At 42.4% G+C, this 17,990-nt stretch overlaps 1 protein-coding gene, 1 long non-coding RNA gene and 1 other non-coding gene across 7 annotated transcripts; all 3 read left to right on the plus strand.

The window, feature by feature from the left end:
* The first annotated feature begins 25 nt into the window (after positions 1-25).
* Positions 26-1,655, plus strand: LOC116793822. The gene is made up of 3 exons (XR_004359595.1): positions 26-122; positions 800-967; positions 1,320-1,655. It is a non-coding gene; the product is annotated as an uncharacterized LOC116793822 (long non-coding RNA).
* A 2,623-nt stretch (positions 1,656-4,278) lies between these two features.
* On the plus strand, positions 4,279-17,834 carry RBMX (RNA binding motif protein X-linked). Of its 5 annotated transcripts, none has more exons than XM_032701643.1 (11): positions 4,279-4,387; positions 5,663-5,789; positions 5,981-6,087; positions 11,469-11,640; positions 12,723-12,839; positions 13,173-13,308; positions 13,422-13,547; positions 13,625-13,728; positions 14,229-15,469; positions 16,357-16,453; positions 17,061-17,834. In XM_032701643.1, exons 2-9 carry the CDS (start codon positions 5,681-5,683, stop codon positions 14,534-14,536), a joined length of 1,179 nt encoding a protein of 392 aa, XP_032557534.1. In that variant the 5' UTR covers positions 4,279-4,387; positions 5,663-5,680; the 3' UTR covers positions 14,537-15,469; positions 16,357-16,453; positions 17,061-17,834. The 5 variants fall into 5 exon arrangements, with proteins under 5 accessions (XP_032557534.1, XP_032557536.1, XP_032557537.1 ...); XM_032701645.1 differs by having other exon boundaries at positions 13,640-13,728; XM_032701646.1 differs by having other exon boundaries at positions 13,194-13,308.
* On the plus strand, positions 5,837-5,910 carry LOC116794138. The gene has a single exon (XR_004359706.1). It is a non-coding gene; the product is annotated as a small nucleolar RNA SNORD61 (small nucleolar RNA).
* Positions 17,835-17,990: the final 156 nt, after the last annotated feature.

Below are 17,990 nucleotides of genomic sequence, written 5' to 3' on the forward strand. Positions count from 1 at the left end.
CGGGGCCGCGGCGCCTGCGCAGTGAGGGCGGGAGGCGCTGGGCGCCATCTTGGGGAAGGGCACCCCGAGGTTCGGGAGTGACGGGGTGAGCGGGGAGCGGCTTCAAACTGACAGAGAGCACGGTTAGGGGGGACATCGGGGACAAATTCCTGACGGTGAGAGTGGTGAGGCCCTGGCACAGGATGCTTAGAGAGGCCGTGGATGTCATATCCCTGGAAATGTTCAAGGCCAGGTTGGACGGCCCTCTGAGCATCCTGGTCTAGCGGAAGGTGTCCCTGCCCATGGCAGCCGATTTGGAACAAGATGATCTTTGAAGTCTCGTCCAACCCAAACCGTTCTAGGATTCTATGATACCAGAACCTCTTTTCAGGTTTTAGCCCCCAGCATTGTATCACAGAATCAATTAGTTTGGAAAATACCTCTGAGATCATCAAGTCCAATCTGTGACCATGACACTGAGTGCCAGGTCCAGTCTCTCCTTAAACACCTCCAGGGACAGTGACTCCACCACCTTCCTGGGCGGCCCATTCCAATGTCAAATCACCCTTTCTGTGAAGAAATTCTTCCTAATGTCCAACCCGAACCTCCTCTGTGGCAGCTTGGAACTATGTCCTCTCATCCTGTCGCTTGTTACCGGGGAGAAGAGCCTGACCCTAACCTGGCTACAACCTCTTTTCAGGGAGTTGCAGAGAGTGAGAAGGACTTAAATTGGATTTTACCAGCTCAGAAATTAGAGGTGGAAATCCAAGGTTTTGCATAGCAACCTTGAAGAATTATATTTGATGATTTTTTGCTGCAGCTTGTGATGTTTGCAGCCACAACAGTGGGATGGTGCCCCATGGCTCCTTGATACAATGCAGCTACAGCCGTGCCACAGATGTGATGCCAAGCTCCAGGCTCACCTGCTCAGCTGGCAATGGCAGGAGCAGCACTCTGGGACAGCTGCAAAACCTGTCTGAGAAGCAGGGTAAGTGCAAGCAATGGCTGCAAGCCCAGCTCCATGCAACCATGGCAAGAGAGATACTCACTGTTGTCTGAGACATTGTGGTAAATGCATTGCTGTCAGCACTGGGTAGCAAACACCTGCATCTTCCTCTCTGTATTTCCCATTCATGCAAGCCGTTGCCACTCTAGTTTTCAACATTATATTTGTATTGGCCTGCAAAACCTCTATGTCCAACAATTTTAACCCATTTATCAATAAATAGTGAGTTGCCTTTACTGTAGGACAGTACCAGACAGAAGAATAAAGAGCGTATAATAATTGTTTATCTTGTGCCTCTTCAGCTGAGCCTGGAAAATTTGTGTTGTCATTTCAGGCAGCTCCAGCTATGTCTTAGGTACCTGTGATCCACCTCATATTGATAAACTGAAAGGGGCCACAATGAGATCCCAAACAGATGATTTGGGAGGAGTACATTAGGGAGTTCCAGTTTAGAAATGGCTGAGAAAGTCAGTGCCAGAAACAATTATTTTGTGCTGCTCTCATCCACTCTAGTCTGAGTTTTCTCAGTTTTGCTGAATTTCTATAAATAACTATCCACTGACAGTGCCTGCAAAATTGCTCCTTGTCACGAAAGTATTAAACTGATCTTTTCAGTTATTAGTTTTTGAATGTATATCTCAAGGGAATTACATTTCCTTTTTTATTCGTTCTGAGTGAGTCCTGTGTGATCAGATTATTTATGTATTCATTAGTCCCCATCCCCCAGCTCTCCTAAACCCTTTATCCATTTAAAACCACAAGTATGATGAACTTGGTAAAAGGCCAATGTTTGATGATAATACGCAGCATGGTACAAGGAAAATCCAAAATATTGCCCTCTGCATGAAAAAGTTTGTAGTTTAAAATCAACCACATTGTTAAACATCCTAGGATTCATTTGAGAGAGCGACATTTTAGTCAAAAGCTACCATGAAAATCCAGCAAATGCTACCCTCATAGATTGTTGTCCACCCCTCCCATCTAGTGGGCTCATTTTTAGGGTTACATAAGTAGCATACCTAATTTTTTCTGCTTTGGAAAATGTAAGGAAAACTTCCTAAGCTGTGATGATGCATGGGCAAGTATATCTGTGCTAGTTAGAGAGCAGCTGTCCTCTGTGTAAAGGTTGGTGGAATTTTCCGGGTCTCTGTCTCCCCAGTTGTCCCATCCAAGTCCATTTCCCATTCCATAGGGGCCAGTATTAGGACCTCATATTACTACCTTAATTTCGTATTAGAAAATTCAAAGTTGAGAAATCACTTGCAAAAGAAACTGTCATAGCTCTTCAGCCTTGACCTTCCTGCTAAAGAGGGATTAGTTTCCTTTCAGACTGCAGTTTGTTCTCTGATGATTTCTGTAGTTTCTCTACAAAAAATCAAATTTTTGGGAATAAAAGAAAAGGAAAAGAGGGGGAAGAATTGTAAGAATTAAAGAGTTATGTATCCTCTAATCCTCTAGGAAAAGATCTGTCTCACTGAATTTGGAGTGAGACTACACATGCTCTATGCAGGGAGACATGGTAAAATTCTGTTCCAGTTTGCACTGAGGATGCACCTAGGTTTTGATGAGAGTCCTGATGAAGATATCTCTTAGGACAAAGGACAGAAGAATTAGGCCCTGATACAATTACAACAGTAATGTTCAAATGCTGTTTCAAACATGATTATGTTCATGCTGATCCCACCAAGCTACATGTACAGTACATGTTAATACACGAGCTACATGTACAGAATGTTAATAAAATGAAGCCTGCAGTTACCAAATATTTCACTCTTGTAATCATAGAAGGAAAACCAGACTTTGCACATGCTTATCTTTCCAATTACTCGTGAGGCAGTCAGCAGATATACTGTGGGTCAGAGAAGCACACAGAGACCACACATACATAGAGACCTTTTTTACCATGTTTCTTACAGGACTAACAATTCGCTTTAGTTTTCACTATGCATCCCAGGGAGCCTCTGAAGTTTAAATTCTTTTGTATTGAAACTAGAATTTGAAGCTTTTTTTCATATGATAATTGGATGAGGATCTGGCAATGCCATTCTTCAGCAACTGCATTGATATCACGGGCAGTGCTCGCCCACTTCATTACGAAGGTCATCTTTCCCTTTTCCCATGCACAGTAACAGTATCCAGAAACTCTGAACGTCCACGCTGGAAAGGAGATCATCTTCAAGAATGTACTGGAGTCTAGAGCAGTGTTTGAGAGCTCCCTTCCTTTGTGTTCTCAACACAAGATGTTGTTTCCTGCTTTCCCTAACACAAAGAGCAGCTGAATATCAGTAGCTGACAGAGGAGACTGAAAAACTGAAGATAGGAATAGAGTCTGATGCTCTCTTATCAGGATGGAGCAATTATGCAGCTCTGTGACTGTAACAGCACTGGGCAGTGTCTGTGGGATGCACAGACCCTGTGGCACATCCCAGAAATAAACGTCTAGAGAACATGCAAGGGAGAACTTAGAAGACTGGGTGTTGGTTAGACTGGGTGACCAAGAAAACAGGCCTTGATGACTATTAATATGTTTAGATAATCTACAAGTTCATATTATGAAAATTTATTTTTGCATGCATGTATTTCCCCCTAACTTTTCTGCTATCTGGTTTAGCCATCCAAAGAAAATCTCCACAACTGAACTTCAGGTATAAATAATTTAAAACTGGAGTTAGCTGAACCAGTGCAAACCTTTGTGCTATCAACAAACACATTTCATTTTAAACCACACTTGATTTGGTTTGCTCTAAGTCTCCAAGGAAGGGGTACTGACATGGACACGTATTGATCAAACTAATTAAAAATGCCTTTAAGGCTGTTTCAGCTGAACTGGGTTAAGCTCCTGCACAGACACTTCTGACAGTACTGGGAGTGATTTTGCTTCCAAAGCAGTGACAGATCTGCTCCTTCACAGAATCACAGAATCATTGAGGTTGGAAGGGACCTCTGGAGATCCTCCAGTTCAACACCCCTGCCAAGGCAGGGTCACCTGGAGCAGGTGACACAGTAACATGTCCAGGTGGGTTTGGAACGCCTCCAGAGAGGGAGACTCCATGCCCTCCCTGGGCAGCTTGTTCCAGTGCTCTGCCACTCTCGGTGGTTCTTCCTCATGTTGAGGTGAAACTTGTTGTGTTTTAGTTTATGACTCCTCATCCTGCCGCTGGGCACCACAAAGAAGAGTCTGGCACCATCCTTTTGGACATATTCCCATGCATTGATGAGATCCCCCCTCAGCGCCCCGTCTCCGGCCTACCCAGTCCCGGCCCCGCTGGCCCGCGCGCGCCCCCTGCCGGGCCCGGCGCCGCCGCATCCGGGGCTCGGGCGGGCGGGTGACGTCAGCGCTATAAAGGGCCGCAGCGCCTTTGTTCGCCTCCATTGCGCAGTTGCGGCTCGGCGCGGGCGGAGGTGAGTGCCGGCCGGGGGCTCTGCGGGCGGCACCGCGGGGCCATGCGGGGACCCGCGGGGAGAGGCCCGGTCCGCGTGGAGGGAGCCGCGTGGCGCGCCCGTCGCTGCGGGGCGGGGGCGCGGCCGGGCCCGTTTGTCTGCTCGCCCGGCCCCGCGTGGGGCGGCGGGGTCCGCGCGGCGGCGGCGGGAGAGGGGGGTCCCGGCGGCGTGAGGCGCGGCGGCCGCCATTTTAGGTGTGGGGGTTCCCTGCACATCCCCGGGGAGGGCGAGCGGGGGACGGCGGGAGCTCCGGGCCAGTGGCTCGGGCCGGGGCCAGGCCGTGGGGTGGGTAAGCGCCGAGGCGGCCGCCGGGCACGGGGAGGGAGAGAAGCTGCTGCCAACGGCGGCCGCCATTTTGTGGCGGTGCCCGAGCCCGCGGAGGGTCCGGCGGCCCCCCGGGCCCGTGTCCCGGAGCGCGGCCCCACACGGGCCCCGTGCGGCCCGGCCCGGCCCGGCCCCGCCGGCCGCCTGCTCCCGGCAGCGCTTTGTCCGCGCTCCCCTTGCGCCTGTGCCGGGGGCTTCCCTCCATCGGCCTGGAGCCAAGCGGGCAGCGCTGGTCCACAGGCGCCGGGCGCCCTGCCAGGCACTGAGAGCTTGGGCTTTGTCTTCGGCTCGTTTTTTTTTTTGTTTTTTTTTTAAACCCTCCCACCCCCGCCTTGGTTTAGCCGTGGCATTGCTGTGTAGAACTGCAGTGGTCGTCTGGTGTCTGTTCAGGCTCATACGTTGTGTAGGCCAGGACCTTGGCTCGAAGTACTTGAAATAATACAAAGAATGGGCTTCATTTGGGAATACTGGCCCAAGATGCCTTTAAAAGTTAATAATTTTATATTACTTGGACAGATTAAGTAAATTTCTTGAAAAATCCACGACGGGATTTAAAGGAAAGGAGTGGTAGGATTGACATCAAGGGTAAAAAAGAACAGCACCTCTGAAAGAGTTTTCATATTCATTAATATTGCTTGATCTTTCCAGTACTTTGTTCCACTTTTCAAAGTTAACTGTATATTTTTGAAAGACACTGTATAATGTGAAGAAGTAACTGAGGGCAATACTACTTTCAGAAAAAAACTAAATTTTTTTCATGTACTTTATATGTCATATTTCTTAATTAACATCTCCTTCAAGAAAATTAGCTTCTACTTTTGAGGAAAAAAGTCGCTTATATTCCATGAAGTTGCATGGAAGTCTCTGTTGTAGTCTGATGTTTTGTTAATAACAGTATTACTCTTTTAATAGGTCATTTACGGCATCAAAATGGTTGAAGCAGATCGTCCTGGGAAGCTGTTCATTGGGGGCTTGAACACAGAGACTAATGAGAAAGCCCTCGAGGCTGTATTTGGCAAATATGGACGCATTGTGGAAGGTAAAGAGAAATTTTTTATTAAGATAATAAAAATGAACAACAGCACAGCTGTGATGACTTTTTCTGGCGTTGATCATCTGAAATGATGGCGCTTACATGTCCTCTAAGAAGTTCTGAGCTTAAAAAATTAAATAAAGCTGAAATGTTCCTGCCTAGTTACGGGAAAGGGTAACGTGATTTTCTTTCTGCAGTCCTTCTGATGAAAGATCGGGAAACCAACAAGTCCAGAGGATTTGCCTTTGTCACATTTGAGAGTCCAGCAGATGCAAAAGATGCTGCCAGAGATATGAATGGAAAGGTAGGAATTAAGACCTTTTGCAATAACACGTTGCTGTTGCTACTGTCCAGCAGGGTAAATCTTTGGGGTAAATTAACTTGTAATAAAAACTGGAAAAACAATGGATTAGAAGATCTTGGAGACAAGTCAGAATGTCACATTTAGCAAATTGTCCCAGGCTTCATGATGCTGGAATTGCTTTCTTCTGGTCATAGCTTTGACAGTAGAAAGTGAAGTCTAGCTGTCAGTTACACTCTTTGTTTTTAGTCCCTGATGGAGGCCTTTTTAGTAGTTAGCTCTCCATTTTTGTGTGTTTCTAATGTTTGTTTGTTTGTTTTAAATCATACTTTAATGCACTACTTTGTAAAATACACTTCAGGGAAGTGACTTACCTGAAAACTGTTAATTGTTCCCTTAACATGGGTTGAATATGACTTTCCTGCTGTGCTGGAGCATTGATGAGCTCTCTGGTATTCTGTGGATAACCTGGATTTGTGAGATGCATCATCAGTCTGCTTGGCACATGTGAGGGGCATCTTTCCAGTTAATGGGAAAGAGCTTTGCAGTTAAGCATCAACTAAATTTTTTTGTTTACACCCTAAAATGCAATGGTATAACTTTAAAAGGAAGTAAAAATGTAATGTACATGTAATGTTTTTAAAAATACAGGAATTTGGAGCAGAAGTTCTGAGATAATACCAGGATAGTTTGTCAAACAGTTGTAGGCTGCTGTGATCTGTGTCTATTGCGGTATGTGCTTGAAAAGGTAGACGTAAGCTGGCAACTTGAAGGTCATCAGCTCCTTATCTTCATAGAGGTGCTGTCTCTTCAGGCAGTGAAAGGCATCTTAGTTCATTTGAATTTCGGACTCTGGTCCTCCCCATGCATAATCTGAATGGTTGTGTTGAGGTCTAACTGCATTGGCCTTCTCAGCAGTGTCTCTTGAGATGACATTCATGTAAGGTGAACAAGCCTCGACTGATTGTGATTAAATAACTCTTGGGATTTTGATATCTGTCTGTCTGGTTAGCATAAGACATTGAAGTGGAAGAAAAATGTCCGTTACTGAAGTCAGTAAGTAAAGCAACTTTAAGAAAAAGAAAATGAGTTTGTAGTGTTCATGGTGAACACAAATAGTAAAATTTCTTTGGTTTGAGTTACAGCAGGCTTTCTGCTCCATGTGCTGGTGTTTCTGGGTGCTTTAGGACAACCTCACGACAGTGTTACTTTCCTTGAAAACTTGCTTCCTTTTTAAACAAGTTAGTTTTTGTCAAGGCAGAGAGTAACAAATTCAGATAATGTTCTTTCTAAACATCTCTAAAGGTGCTCCTTTTATTGAATTTATTTCTCCGTCGTGTAGTTTGCTGCAATTCTGAAGACTTGTTTACTGCTGTGTTCAGACACTTAATTTCCTCTGAAATAGTCATTACCCTGAATCCTCACATAAGGTAACTTCAAGTACCAATAGGTAATTGTCAGACTGAAAGGAATTCAGTCACTAATCCTAAGTGTTTGTGGAGTGCAGCTTGCAAATGAAAATCCCTTTGAAAATAATCACCAACTGTTCTACCTCTTGAATGTTGTGCCATGTGTTTGGTCACGTTGGAAATATTCAGGGAAGCAATGCTTAGCAAAGTAGCTAAATGAGACAGTGTTTGTGGCTGAGGTAATGTCTGCTTGTTCTGGAATGCACCATCTGCATCACTGTCAAGAAATGCTACAAAGGACTGCCTTGTGGATCATGGTTCTCATGGTTTTGTTTTCAACACTATAAATCTAGAAGTATCTTCATCTGCATGAAGTTTGAATGGCAAATAATGTATGAAAAGAACAGTCTCAATTGGCATGTGGCCTAGAATGTTCCCTGGTCCGGCTTGCTTTGGCCATGGATATGAAAGATGTTCATGAGGTGGTCTCTCAGTCTCTCACACTCATCTTCAGAAAGCTTTCTGGACAAGAGGTACTGCTTGTAATCTAAAAAGACTCTGCATTCAAAGTTTGAGGAGGAGTGGTGTTTGAGGCCTGCTGTGGGAAGAGATCATTGTCATACATCACAGCTTGAAGTTTTTCTGGTCATTTGGAAAGGATGGATTGGAGCAGTCTTGAGGATTTCAGGCACTTAAGAAGCAGCAGTAGAAGCCCTGTGCAGACTGCAGTTCAAGCAGTCTATAAGGAATTAGATGACCTGTCCAGCCTGGGGAAAGCGTTCTGCGTGCTCAATCTGTCATCCCAGGGGGATTCAAAGTTGTAGCCAATCGAAGAGACTGACTCAGTAGATTCTGCAAGAGTGAATTGGCATTTGATTTTTTTTTTTTACTTTGCAAGTGTTCATGAAAATTGTATAGCCAGCATTTTGCACCTATCCGGGTGGGGGGGAAAGGAAGGAGACTAATTGTGTTTCATTCCAAATTGGGACAAGCACAGACTAGTTAAAGCTTACTTGTCGAGAATTCATTTCAGTCCTGCTGAAAGAGATCAGCGGAATTATTTTGGAGATGTGATGGAGATTTTTCACTTCAACTACTTTGTGTGCAGAATTGGATCAATGTTAGCATGTCTGAGCAGCACAGAAGAAATCTACAAGTACTTTATCACAGCAGATTATCTGCCTTCTTTAAGAAGAAGCTTAATTCGTGGCAGTCTGCATCCTGATGTCACAAAATGTGTGTGCTTACCTGGACACAAGTGTGCTGGATACTCCCAAGTCATTTGGTGCAGTAGGCTGTTCCTCACAGTCTTCTGATTTTAAATCCTGAGGAAGAAATGGATAAGTAAAGAGAGGATATGACCTTAAGGGAAAGCTCCAGGACAAGCCAAAGACTTAATTCCAGTGCAGACCTGCCAAGCCAGCTGGTCTTGTTAAAAGGATGGAAGCAAATGCTGCAGTCCAAACAGTGTAAAGTGTACTCAGCACTATAGAAGGTTGTCTTCTTTAATTGGACAGACTTTCCTTTTCCTTTGGAGAAGAAGTGATATATGATGTAGAAGCTTAGCCTGATAAGAGATGATCTTCAGTTCTTGAATACATATGGTGAAAGGAAACCCACTCTGTGGCATCAAGGAACATGCAGAAATGGTGGAGTCACTGCAGCATCAACAATGAAATGATCCATTGGAGAGGAAAGCCCTGTGTGGTGTTAGGTCCAGTTTCATCCAAATTTTTGGAAATACTTTGATTTCTGCCCCCCCCACTCCCAAAATTTTACAAATTTCATTCATCTTTTCTGTTGGAATGTGGAACAGTTTGCAGGACAGTTCTCTAATTGTGTTCGGTTAAGGTTCCCTGGCTCACCTTACAAAGCTGTACAGATTGTTCATGCCACATATAGAAGACTTTGATTGCCAATCTATTACTGTCCTTAAATGATTTGTATCTTAAATTATTTTTCATGTGTTTTAGCACCAAGGTGACTCAACTTTCTGGTGCTCATATGATACTAAAAATGCTACTGTTACACTCTGAATGAGGGTTCTAAACAGGAATTAATAAGTGTTCATGTTGACAGCTGTTGCTTTCAGCTCATTGAAAAAAATCCCATATTTTGAGATGGACTGTGTTTTATCTGTTTGGTGAGATAAGACTTTTTGTCTTTGAGCTAAGAACCTATAAAATGTTGTCCTCTCTGCTTTAAAACAGGACAAACTTTGACAACTTCTGGTTAACAAAATTATTCTTGGACCTAATGAAAGGTCTTTCTGGACCTAAGGCATACCTTTTTAAACTGCTTGTGTAAAGCAGTCTGCAAAGAAACCTACCTTTTGCCTAAGTCAGATGCATAAGTGCAAGGCAGAAGAAAATAGGAGGAGAAATAAGTAAAACTGTACCTCCTACATAAAAAAAAAAGAACTCTAACCTAGCATGCAGGTTTTCAGAACCCATGCTAGCAGAAGGGGATGGTGTTTGCTTTCTAAACTTCAAACAAGCTGCCAAGAATAAGCCATGACATTGAGGACGGCAGTGGACATGATGGCAAAGCTTAAGGCTTCAAGCCCACTGTTCCTGTCTCATCCTGAACGATGAGACATCTCTCAGTATGAATTATGATGGCAAAACAATATGATACCAACTGAGAAGTTCCAGTGATTAGAGGTACTAATGCTGCTGGAATGTTTCAGCTTGCCAAAAGGCTTTTTGAGGAACCTTCCGTAAGTAAAATATTTTCATTCAGTCAAAGACAGGACCAATATGATTTCACTAGTATTCCTTATTTTTTTTCCCTCAAATGGATCAAGTTGGACCTGTGTACATACACACAGATTTTTCAAACAGTAGCTACGACTACATGTGGTGGCAAAATACATGAGCTACTACAGTGGATGGTTTCAGAGAGGGCTAGATTTTGGTGGAGAACAAAAAAAGATATTGTACTTGAATAAAATATCAGTGCAGATTAAGACACTACTAGCATTTCTTTGTGTTAATTTATTGCAGCAAAGAAGTGCAATAAACAAAACTTTCTGCCTGATAATTAATTAGTTTTTAAGGCAGAGTTAAATATTTAACTGCTAAAAGGGGCAAATAAACCATGTTTGCCAGGATAGGTGTGCAGTAACCTAATTTCAGCAGAGCTTGTGATCTTCTACTATAATTGCCAAACATGTGGTGCCTGAAAGATTATACAGAAATTTGATTGAGTTACTCAACATGTGTTACCACCTGCTCACCTTTGAGGTATAACAGCAGGCTGCAGAGGTCCTGTTATTGCAGATCTGTATTCCAGAAAAACCTCCCATTTTTGTCCTACAAAAAAGCCCTCCAACCACACAACAGAACCCACAAACAAAAATACCCCAACCACATGGAAAGCAAGTAATAGAGTAAATTGTGACAGTCACCTTGTTTGAAAACCCAACTTGAAACACTAGAAAGAAGGGGTGAATTGTCATACTCAGTCTGCTGTGTAGATGCTGAAATTACTTCTAAATGCGTCAGTGATCACCGTGTTATCAGGACATCAAGAAAATGTACTAAACGGCCTCCCCACTGCCAGAAATCCCAACTGAAGCTAAGTTACGTTCAGCTTAATCCTGTAACTACTGGTGCAGTCCTAGTTTGATACGAAAGTACGTGGCAATTGAAAGTAAATTGTAGATCATATATCATGTTTCATTTACAGAATAAATGACGTGGGGCTGCCGTAATCATTGGACGCTTGTGTTTTCACTGAAAGTCCTTTCTGATGCTGCTCTGTATTTTTTTTTCATCAATACAACAAGAATGAAGTACTGTAGAAATTGAAATTAGGCCCAACATGCTGCTGAGTACTAATACTGAAGACTGAAATCAGTTCTAGAGTTGCTCTAACTTATAAAATGGAAGCCCTATAATAGTGAAGCAAGAGGGGCTTGATTTAAGAAATACAAACATGACTGAGCAGTAAGTAAAGCAGCTTCTTCTTTAGTCATTAGATGGGAAAGCAATTAAAGTGGAACAAGCAACCAAGCCATCCTTTGAGAGTGGTGGTAGGCGTGGGCCGCCACCCCCTCCCCGAAGCAGAGGTCCTCCCAGGGGCCTTAGAGGCGCAAGAGGCGGAAGTGGCGCGAGAGGACCACCTTCAAGAGGGAGTCACTTGGGTATGTATTGACCTCTCTCATTATATACTTGGACAACATACAAGACAATCCCATTGGAAGATGACAATAATCCTACTGGAAAAAAAAAAAGTCAAACAGCCAAATAGTGCACTCCTTGTTCTTTATTAAAATGATGAAATATGATTTCGGCAGTTTAGTAAAATTTTTGATTAGGCAAGTACACCTTAAGAAAAGGCTTTCAAATATGAAGATTCCTTTCTACAACTAACACTCCACTTGACTTTTGCCTATGAAAGAAAAACAAAACTCCTGCCTTGCACATGAGAAAGGAAGCTTTCTGGTATTCAAGTTGAAAAAGTGATTCTCTTCCACCAGGGAAAGGGAACTGTCTTTCATTCTTACTAGCAAGAGGACTGAACTTAGAAAATTCTAGGGCTGATCATTCTAGATCATATTGGGAGTTAGGGCAACTAAGCCTTGTTTGTTGTTACAAAATAGTGTGTTGAGTTGAAGCTTTCTGAAGTGGAACAATAGTACATTACTTGATACTGGATATTCCTTAAGATATAGCTATTGATTCAGACTTCAGTATCAAAACAAAGCTCTGTAAGAACAAGCAAGCAGCGCCTGAGGTATAACAGTAAAAGCTGTAATGCAGAAAAAAACCCTGGAAATAGTGAAACTTCTCTCTTGCAGAGTCTGTGTAGTAGGTTCTACAGACTCGGTAGTGCCTCTGTTCCCTCTCTGTAGGCTCTTACCTAGTACATCTTCCCAGGTGGCTCTTGTCTTCTGAGAACAGTAACTTGTTGAGTATTTAAGCTGTGACTGATTACAGATATCAGCTGTCTTTTTTCCCCTTCTGTCACACCCTGTGACTTTTGGATAAGTTCTAAAAGACAATTTCTTGACAGGAGTTTAGGCTGTGGAAAGTTTGGCTCTCAATTCTGCCAGTAGCATTTAGTATGGGCTAGAAGACAAGGCTTTGAGAGATCTAATTTTAGCGGTTTACTGTTGATCATATAGTGGTAATAATGGCACTTAGGTTACTGTAGTTCAGGCTTTAGGGTCATGCAGTTAAGTATCACAGAAATAATAAGTTGGTTCATGGCTTATTCCTCTAGGGTCTTCTCGAGGGCCACTTCCCATGAAGAGAGGTCCACCTCCACGAAGTGGAGGCCCTCCACCTAAAAGATCGGCACCTTCGGGACCAGTGCGTAGCAGTAGCATGGGAGGAAGAGGTAAGGACTTTGACTTAATTAGTTGCTTGGTCAGCTGTAGCACCAGTTTTCCTTCAGAAGCTGATGCAAATCATTGATTGTAACTTCAGTCTACAGTGGGATTGGTATATTTTTCTAATTTTTAGTTCCTTTCATACCAATATAATTTTGTAGCTGTTGGGAACAGCTTGGTGTGATTTGAGTATGATCCTTTTAGTGCTACTTTTAAACTATACAAGCAGAAATGTAACGTGCTGTAATGTGGGCTACAGAGATACTTTTAAATTGCTCTAAACAATCTACTAATACTTGCCAAGAGTCTCTTGTCTGACTAAATGCTAATTAAGTTTAAAGATCTGGACTGCTTCTCTTCAGCTCCTGTGTCACGTGGAAGAGATGGTTATGGTGGTCCTCCACGCAGAGAACCAATGCCATCACGGAGAGATGTCTACATGTCTCCAAGAGATGATGGCTATAGCACTAAAGATGGGTAAATTCTTTTCCTATTTTTGGTGGGGTGGTTTTTTGTATTCAGAGAAGAATGTTGATTCCTGATCTTTTGCAGTGTGACATGGCTAATGTGTCAGTTCTTGTTCTTCGTAGTTATTCAAGCAGAGATTACCCCAGTTCTAGGGACACACGGGACTACGCGCCACCTCCACGAGACTATGCTTATCGTGACTATGGTCATTCCAGTTCACGTGATGAATACCCCTCCAGGGGATATAGGTACCTACTGTTGGATTTTTGTCCTTGTCACTTTATTCTTGCTGTTATGTTACTGATCTTGTACTGAGTCTTAGTAGTCTTTCCTCCTATAGCGATCGTGATGGATACGGTGGTGGACGTGACAGAGACTACTCGGATCATCCAAGCGGAGGCTCCTACAGAGATTCATATGAGAGTTATGGTAAGAATCCATTTTGAGGATCATGTAATTGTACAGGTGTCATAAAATCTGATTTTTACTAGGTTGCTTGCTTTAGGGGGAAGTGGCACACTTTTTTCCCCCTACAGTGAAAGTGCAGTTGTTGGTTATCATTTGATCATCTTGTTAAATAAGCTATAAGCTAAAGAAGCAAAGTCTACAGTTCAGAATTACAACTGTCTCTGGAAAATATGGCTGAGTTTCTTCTCTAAAATAACAAGCTGTTCTGGAAATCCCAGTAAAGAGCCTGCCTGAATAAACAAACACCGTCTTCATTCCTTCAGAATCTTTAAATCCACTCACTGCCTGATACGCAGTCCCCACTTTAAGTACCATTAATGTGGCAGATTCTATTAAGAACATCTCAATACATACAAAAGAGTAGCAGTAAACATTTAAATACAGCAGTTCTGTAAATTCAGATTGAAATTGTTCTATATAACTCATGGTGTTGCCGTATTACCTGACCATTGACCCTGCAGGTAACTCACGTAGTGCTCCACCTGCACGAGGGCCCCCGCCATCATATGGTGGAAGCAGTCGGTATGATGATTACGGCAGCACACGAGATGGATATGGAAGCCGAGAAAGTTACTCAAGCAGCAGAAGTGATGTCTACTCAAGTGGCCGTGATCGTGTCGGAAGACAAGACAGGGGTCTCCCCCCCTCCATGGAAAGGGGCTACCCACCTCCTCGAGATTCTTACAGTAGTTCAAGCCGCGGAGCACCCAGAGGTGCTGGCCGTGGCGGAAGCAGATCCGATAGGGGTGGAGGCAGAAGCAGATACTAAAAACACTCTTAAACTTTTGGACCAAGACAGATTACTTCTCAAACGTGGAAGTTGTTCTATCTTTACTACCAGAGGACTACTAAAAGGAAAAGTTGTTTTTAACCTTTTTTTATTGTTGCCTGTTAAGTTTTCCCCTCCATGACTTTATGCTTTTGTGAAGCAAAGTTCAAACAATGTTTAATTTCATTTCAAAATTGTTAACATTTCTTTCAGAAAGCAGATGTTAAATGTATAAACTTGAGCTGTGTACTAGTGTTGTAATTTTCAAAGTAAAGTTTCCCTGAAATGCCACACTTCCCATCTGATTTTCGTCATGAATGGAAAAAGCAGTTCTTAAGATCTTCCACACAACATCCAACCATCTAACATGGAGATGGATTGTTCTACATGTTCAGCATCTCATTCTGAAAGTATTGCTTGTGATTTGGAGGGTGGTGGGGATGATTCCACACAAAGCTCAGTTGTGCCTAGAATTTGAAGTCACAGTGTTCCCAGTACTAAATGCCTTCAGATCCTTGTGTAAAGGAAAAGAGGATTTCATTCACTTAATCTGAAAAAGCAAGTGGATAATACTATTTTCTGCCTTCCTCCTGTTTCATAGGGAGTTTAAAAAGATCTCCCTTCCAAATAAGTCATGTACATTTAAGTCAGCTACAGACTACTGTTTAAAAAACAAACAAACCCCACAAACCATTGACCAATTCCATCAAAGAAGCTGCAAAACGATGCTTACTCATACTGTTTCAAATTTTTGCAACTCTGTAGTGTTTCACTTTTAAAGGAACATCTTTGATTCCAAAGGAGAAAATAAGATAAGCAAAGAAGTCTTTCTCTCCAACTTCTCAAAGGCTTATGGCTTCCTAAAAACAAGTGAATCTTTCAGCATTCCACAGCTGATTTAAAGCATCAAATGCCTGTGAAACAGCAAAGATGGTAAGCAAAGCAAACTAGTTTTTCAGTCTAAGTCAAAATTAAACCAGTTTACCTTCCTCTAGTACAGTAAGACAAGCTGCATGTCATGGCAATGGAAGTGCTGTCTAGATTAAAAAAAAAAAATGCTCCAGTGTGTTAGAAATTCTCCAAATTCAACATTTCTTCTTGGATAAAAGCATTTATGGCATCAGTTTTGAGACTAAAGGTGTAATGCAGCTCACTGTAGAAAGAATATTGCCACATAGGGTTGGGAGGGGGTATTTTGTGCCCAGTATGTTTCAGTGAAGATGCTTAAAGAGGCTGCATATACAGTATTCTAGCAAAATTAAAGCCTTGAGAAATCAGAAATTGGTTTAGATTGACAACCAGCTTGACTAGTGGGAGTTTGAATCAAGCCATTGCAAACTTGACATTTAGTTGGATGCCTGACTTTGTTTAGTTTGACACTGCGTGGCAGGGATACCTGGTACATGTGGCAGAACCTGTGGCAAGTTGTTATGGCTCTGGTAAAGCCATGAAGTTCAAAAGATGCTCTTGACTATAGTAAACATGAAGACCTCCAACTAAAACCAAACCACCAAACCACAAACCCAAAACCTTTGTACTACTGTTTAGTCCTCAGTAAATTTTGTCATTCAACTTATGGATTTAACATGGCAGTGCACCACTGAAAAGGAGTGAGAATCCATAAGCCATGCAACTTATCTCTAAACCATCCCAGTCCATTCCAAGCCAGTGAACCTTCCACCACTTAAAGAAGTAGTAAAACTTGCAACAGACTAATCTGCAAACCCAAGCTTTTGTCATCTTTTGAAATGGGGGGAAGCATTATATGTTGACATGTGCTGTAAAATGTATTTTTCTCAGTTTATTGTATCTTCTCTTAGTTGCAGGGTGATAACTTCCAGAAGGTACCATTGGAATATAATGCTGGTTCATCTGCGATGATGGCAGAGATGAGTGGTGCCTGTGCCAGTGCATAAGGTAAATATTACAGCAGTGTAGTAGCTGGAAGAAAGATTGTGTTTGTAGGTTTGAATGGAACATCTTCATGTCTAATTAATATTTTTGACTTCTGTTTGAAGTTTGCAGGGGGAGGTTTAAGTAGGCTTTATAAGCTGACCAATTAGGAATGGCAGTGAGAGACTACTCATCTGCAAAGAGGGGTCCCATTTGAGTGCAGCTGAGCAAAAACATTTACAAATGCACTTCAAATCATATGCAGAGAGTACTTAGTCTATGAAATTTTGCAAGAGCAGACCATAAAAATATGAATTTTTAATAAGAGGTGTCAGTATAGGCATTTAATCAGTCTGGTTAAATGTGCAGAGTGAGCAGTTATACTAAGTATGATTTTGGATTAGGAATTGATCTCTGCAGAGGTCTTTGGATTGTATTAGACTTCAGGCATCTCTGGAATGGTTTAAAACTGTAGATGTGAGATGGCTGTTGATGTACGTTCATATTCTTGGGACAAATCAAATACAAAACAAATGTATTCATTGTGTATATAAAAATAATTTAAAAATTATTTAGCTTTTTTGTCTCTTGGCCTCTCAAGAGGAGACTAACTTGTGTTTCCTTTTTTCAGTTACGGTGCCTAGAAGGTGGCAGTGCAGCAGTGGATATGCTTTGGAAAATGGAAGGATAACAAAACACAACTGCTAACAGCCTGGATTTTGAGTGTGGTGTTGCCCACCATTTGTTCTAGAGGGTTATGTTAGCATTCAGGAGTTGCCTTTGAAAGTAGCACTACTAATCTCTTGGATATACAGAAAAATTCTGGTGGAAGCCAAGTGCTGTGTGCCATAGCTGACATCATCCCAGAGTCCAGAGGGAGCCCACGGGCTGGTCAGCACACACACAGCAGTACGTTCTGCAGCAGAGAAGTACTTGGGTTGCCCTTCACACATGTGCTTGCCATTTAATGCTGAAAAAAAGAGCAAGTTGTACAGAAATTAGTCTTGGTCCTCTAAAACACAGAGGACTAAGGTGTTACAAGTTCTTCTTCACCAAGAAACCATTAAAAATTCTATATTCTTACATTAACAGTTCTGTCCAGGCCTTCTGGATGAGAGGAAGGAAGTGTTGATATACTGAGGCAATGTTAGTGATAAATCCCCAGAATAATTAGTGTGGTGTATGTACTCCAGACAGCACTGCATCCTCCCTTGCAAGTAGGTGCTTTCTTCAAAACTTTGCCTAGGTTTTGATGTGTTTTTATCTTGGATACATGTTGTTGTGCCAGTGTTTGTGAGAAGAATGCTCAGGCACTGGTACTTCACGTAGAAAACACTTAACTTCAGATCGACTGAAGTACTTAAAACAATCACTGATAATAAAGTTTATACTGACTTTTGTGATAGACATGAAGTGATCTCATTTAAGAAATACTCAGTTCATAACGCGTAGCTAAAGAAGAAAAATCATGCATACGTTGTCTACAGATTTTTGGGATGAGGATATCACTTTACACTTCAGTTATGGGCTGCAGATTCTAGGAATAAGTCTGCAAGTACGT

This window comes from Chiroxiphia lanceolata, chromosome 14 (genome assembly GCF_009829145.1).
Source record: "Chiroxiphia lanceolata isolate bChiLan1 chromosome 14, bChiLan1.pri, whole genome shotgun sequence".
Classification (NCBI taxonomy): domain Eukaryota; kingdom Metazoa; phylum Chordata; class Aves; order Passeriformes; family Pipridae; genus Chiroxiphia; species Chiroxiphia lanceolata.

Coding starts and splice junctions, on each gene's coding strand:
- RBMX (XM_032701643.1), top strand. CDS start 5,681: ATGGTTGAAGCAGATCGTCCTGGGAAGCTGTTCATTGGGGGCTTGAAC. Junction 6,088..11,468: donor CCAGAGATATGAATGGAAAG/GTAGGAATTAAG, acceptor CTTCTTCTTTAG/TCATTAGATGGGAAAGCAAT. Junction 13,548..13,624: donor TACCCCTCCAGGGGATATAG/GTACCTACTGTT, acceptor GAGTCTTAGTAG/TCTTTCCTCCTATAGCGATC.